Source organism: Silene latifolia, chromosome 10 (genome assembly GCF_048544455.1).
Source record: "Silene latifolia isolate original U9 population chromosome 10, ASM4854445v1, whole genome shotgun sequence".
Classification (NCBI taxonomy): Eukaryota; Viridiplantae; Streptophyta; class Magnoliopsida; order Caryophyllales; family Caryophyllaceae; genus Silene; species Silene latifolia.
In genome coordinates this window covers 150,561,711-150,566,756 of record NC_133535.1, presented here as the reverse complement: position 1 = coordinate 150,566,756, position 5,046 = coordinate 150,561,711, and the positions used below count along the sequence as shown (strand labels likewise).

At 37.6% G+C, this 5,046-nt stretch overlaps 1 protein-coding gene across 1 annotated transcript; it reads left to right on the top strand.

The window, feature by feature from the left end:
* On the top strand, nt 1–4,831 carry LOC141606375 (two-component response regulator-like APRR5). Its single transcript, XM_074425471.1, has 8 exons — nt 1–1,245; nt 2,172–2,333; nt 2,426–2,556; nt 2,649–2,804; nt 3,124–3,295; nt 3,399–3,723; nt 3,831–4,416; nt 4,511–4,831. Exons 1-8 carry the CDS (start codon nt 1,047–1,049, stop codon nt 4,628–4,630), a joined length of 1,851 nt encoding a protein of 616 aa, XP_074281572.1. The 5' UTR covers nt 1–1,046; the 3' UTR covers nt 4,631–4,831.
* Nucleotides 4,832–5,046: the final 215 nt, after the last annotated feature.

Below are 5,046 nucleotides of genomic sequence, written 5' to 3'. Positions count from 1 at the left end.
ATCTCAAAATATCTATCACTCTATCCACCACTCACCCAAATATCTTTCTTTAATGTCTCCTAACACAAAAATATCTTTCTTTAATGTATCCACAATCCTCACTTTATTAAAAAAAAAAGGAAAATAATTTTCTAATTGATGATTGTACATCTGTACATGAGGCTACAAACACCAACCATACAATCTTATTATATCTAGAAAAATATTAAAATAATAAAATCAATTTGGTGACGTGTTGATTTTGAGCCATACAATAGTACAACGTTTGAACCTTCAAGATATTTATCTTAACATCTAAAGTTGCCACATTTATAACCGTTAGATAAGTCGGTATTACTTTATCAAATTAAATATCAACCGTTAGATTATATTAAAAATAATTAAAAATTAAAATTCTTTGAACCTACCATACCCACTTAGCTATTTTGATTGATTATTGAAACTTTTGGTGGGAAAATATCATTTCATTTCCAATCCCATTCATTGTTTGGCAATAAAGATCAAAACTTTATGAAAAATATCTTGTGTGTTCATCAAAATTGGTAGTTTTTACACCAAAAAAATCAAATTTTGAGTTGGGTTATGAAAAATATCTTGTCTTTCATCAAATTTGTAGTTTTTACTCCAAAAAGATCAAAACTTTGAGTTGGGTTATGAGAAATGTTTGGTGGGTTCATCAAATTTTAATGTTTTGACAATTAAAATCGAAACTTTGAGTTGGGTATTGTGAAATATTTGGTGGGTTCATCAAAATTTGTAGTTTTTGACCATAAAGATCAAAACTTTGAGTTGTTTTTTTTGGAAAAATATTTGGTGGGTTCATCAAATTTCATTAATTTGACAATAAAGATCGAAACTTTGAGTTGGGTTATGTGAGATATTTGGTGGGTTCATCAAAGTTTAAAGTTTTTGACAATAAAGATCAAAAGAAAAAGGTGGGTCTTAGTCCAGTGGTTAAGATGGTGGTATCCTGACAATAGGTCGCGGGTTCAAATCCCTCTTCCCGTATATTGTACACGCCTTGCGCCTTAGGTTTGACAATAAAGATGGTAATTACAAGTTTAGGAGCAATGGAAGTTGAAGTAGTTGATAAAGAGGAGAAGAAAGAAAGTAAAGAAGGGTCAAGTTCAATAGTGAGATGGGAGAATTTTGTACCAAGAAGTGGTATTAGAATTTTATTGGTTGAAGCTGATGATTCAACAAGACAGATTATTGGTGCTCTTCTTAGAAAATGCAGCTATAAAGGTTCATTTCTATTTTATTTTATTTTGTAATAGTTTAATTTAATGCTCTGTTGTATATTGGAGTTGAAATTGTTGATAAGTAGTATTGAAATCAAATTGTCTATTGAGAATTAGATTGTGTTGTTGATTTCTTTCGAATCTGGATTCTACTTTGGATCGATAGAATAGCGGTCACCCTTTGCCCGTGGCAAAATATGGAAATTTTAGTTGAATTTTCGATTTATTTCCAAGTTTACTTTGGATTGATAGAATGGGTAGAATCGGATTGATAGAATAGCGGTTATCTTTGCCAGTGGATAATATGGAAATTTTAGTTGAAATATTCGATTTATTCTAAGTTACTTTATTGCATTACTAAGTCGTCACCTACAATTCTACCTACAGCTAGTCTCACTTGTGACGGACCCTATCCGTCACAAGTGAGTGACGGGTCACCTCTCTCACACAAATCTAAGTGAGAGGCAAGTGGGGCGCTCCATTTTTGCCCCACCTACCCTCCCACTTGCATTTGTGTGAGAGGGAAGTGACCCGTCACTCACTTGTGACGGATAGTGTTCGTCACAGGTGAGAATTTGTGTTCTACCTATTTGATAGCCTCGACTTTTAATCTTGGCAGTTTGTTCCCTTGCCTGATTATACTTTGTTTTGAATTGATATGTGATCCTTCTGAAAATTGAAGAAAATTTTGGTTCTTCTAATTGATTTGGGGTTGAAAATTGTGAAAGTTCGAATTGGAACGCTTCGAGGGCCGAGAATTGTGATGTCTATCAGTACATAGACGATCTGATGAGACTGAGACAAGGGCAGTGCATGATTAGTGTGTTTATATGCATCGCGTTTTACTAAATTTGTCATCAGAAGACTGATAGATTGTATATGATAGTATTGAGGCATAAATTTATGTGAATTGCCCTGATGGTTGTGCAGTTGCAACTGCTCCTGATGGTCTGAAGGCGTGGGAAGTGTTGAAGGCAAGACCGCACCACATAGACCTCATACTTACCGAAATGGAGTTGCCATCAATTTCTGGATATGCTCTTCTGACATTAATTATGGAACACGAGATTTGCAAAAACATCCCGGTTATAAGTACGTTATTGATTATCTACATCTTTTTATCCCCTGCTAACTTCTAGAGACTCTAGAGACTGGATTGTTAATGTCGCTCTTATGTTATACAGTGATGTCCAAATATGACTCTTTTAGCATGGTATATAAATGCATGACGAAGGGAGCAGCCGATTTTCTTGTTAAGCCTATTAGGATAAACGAGCTGAAAAATCTATGGCAGCATGTTTGGAGAAGGCAATCCGTATGTTAATTTCATTGAACCTATTTCAGTTACCAGTGCCCTTCTTTTGCTGATATTAGAAGTTCGGTAGTAACTGTTTGCCTCCATTGCAGGCCAGTAGAGAACATGGTCCTCGGGATTCAAGTGTCGCTCTGGACACATTAGAAGAAGCCACTGCTGAAAACAATGCTACTAGCGATCGTTCAAGCGGGTCCAAAGCATGTGCTGCAATGCAAGAAGGCTGCTGCAAGAAAGGAAGTGATGCAGAGGTTAGGAAACTATGCCATGAACTCCTCTGATATTTTGACTTTGGTGATCAATGACGATCGCTACTTTCTCACAGTATCAATAGGTACTCGTATAACTTTAATAAAAACAGTTATTTGAATGAACTAAACACGACAAATTTGACATTGTATCTGCGCATATTTGAAGAGACTAATGGTTGAAGTTGATTTTAAAAGTCAAGAGGTGACAGTACTTTTGTTGTTGACGGAGCGTTGAATCCATGTACCAAAGTACCAACACTCAATCGCGCTTACTAGCTAGCATAGCTGATATCTGCGGTATTTTGTGTATCTTGTGCAGAGCTCATGTGGAAAGCTAAATTTGGAAGCCGAAACTGCATACATGAATGAGACCGAAGTTTACTCGCAGCCAAAACAAGAGCTATCTCCTGTGACTGAGGTTAGTATACAGGAGCGCGTCATATGTGGAAATTCAGCTCCAAATTTATCGACTCCTGAGAGTGGGGCTGCAGGTACCTACACTTTCAGTTCATCATTGTAGAACAAAACTGAGATTCAGCAACATAAATTCATCTTATTTTTTGCAACTAAACCGAAGTTTATCGTAATGATCAGATACTGCAACATACAAAGGTAATAGAGCACTAGATCGACAAGAAAGGTTGGAACGACAAAGTCATGCAGAGAATGTGAACATGTGCACTCAAGCTAGTGGCAATAAGATGGCTATAACTTACTCGCCAAGAGAAGCCATCGATTTGATTGGAGCTTTTGATAACAATTCCAAACGCCATATATGCCCAAATGATGGAGCAAATAGACACGATTCCTCTCCACATTTGGATCTCTCCTTGACAAGAAGCGCTCTTGTTGAGCCAGAAATTAAGAATGGCAGCGAGAACCAAATGCTAAATCGTTCCAATACCTCAGCCTTTACACGGTGAGGTTCTTCTTCTTAAGATATTCCTTGATTTTTCCCGCTCATTTTTTTCCTTCTCTCTGCGGTTTCTCAAGATTCTGGTCTGATTTATGTCGGGTTTATTTCAGGTATATCAACAAGGCAGTACAACATGGATCAGATACAAAGGCAGATTGTGATTCAACTCCTATAAATATCAAAGTTCAATCAGGTGATCGTGATCGTTTGTCTGACAACAATCCTCCTCCTCCGGAGAGCAATTCTAGCGCCAAAGATTCGGATTCCATGCTTCAATATGGTCCGAAACTCCATTCATTCCCTTTAAATCGAACAGTAGAAACTGAACAAGGGTCCGGAAATATCTCAAAAAATTTGTTTCCTGTCCCGCTTTCCATGGGAGGGGTTCGAGTAGACGGGTCTTCACCAAGTCCATGTTCTGCCAACCCGCGAATGAATTCTTATAACCAATTTGCTCCGAGAATTTCCTCGAGTGAGCCTGGCTGCGGGCAGGAACATAATCGGGTTCCTTTAGAAGATCAAGCCCGCTTCTTAGCCACTGATCAATGTGCCAGTAGTTATTTATCCAACGGTCGTGAGGGTGGAAATGATGGGAGTCTTGTTTCTCATGACTTGAGTCTTCAACGTTCTTTCCAGAGAGAAGCGGCTCTCAATAAGTTTCGGTTGAAGAGAAAGGAAAGATGCTTTGAGAAGAAGGTGACCCTCCAATCTTTTCATCCTAGAATTGGTAGACTGTAGTAGGGTTTTTCTGTTGTTGAAGGTTCTAACAAAGAACTTATATGTTGGGCAGGTACGATATGAAAGCCGGAAGAAGCTAGCTGAGCAGCGTCCTAGAGTAAAAGGGCAGTTTGTACGACATGTTCCTCCTGATCCTCCACCACCGAAGTCTGATCATTCTGGCGGCAATTAAATCCGTAGGGAAAATATATTAGGTTTTAATTTTACAGTAAAGAGCTTGTCAATAGAATTCAGATTATACTGACTGAATTGGTCTATAGAGCGGTTGAAAAGTAGGAATGTTTTCGGATCATTGTTCATAATTTCTACCGTAGTTTTTCGTGTTGAAAAATAGGAATGTTTTCGGATGACCACAATGGAAGCTGTGTTAATCGATGGATACTTCTCAACATAAGTAGCGTAAACAATACCGGTTTATTTGGTTTACTAACGAGTATTTGACGACATATACGTCTCTTAATTCGCTTCCAACGGTAATATGATCTTTAGTTTCAACTCGAACTTTTCACCGTTTACCAACTTCACTCGTCAATGACTCGCTTCTTAAACACAAAACAAAAGATTGAAAACATAAAGGAAAGAACTTAA

Coding starts and splice junctions, on each gene's coding strand:
- LOC141606375 (XM_074425471.1), top strand. CDS start 1,047: ATGGTAATTACAAGTTTAGGAGCAATGGAAGTTGAAGTAGTTGATAAA. Junction 2,334..2,425: donor CAAAAACATCCCGGTTATAA/GTACGTTATTGA, acceptor TATGTTATACAG/TGATGTCCAAATATGACTCT. Junction 2,557..2,648: donor ATGTTTGGAGAAGGCAATCC/GTATGTTAATTT, acceptor CCTCCATTGCAG/GCCAGTAGAGAACATGGTCC.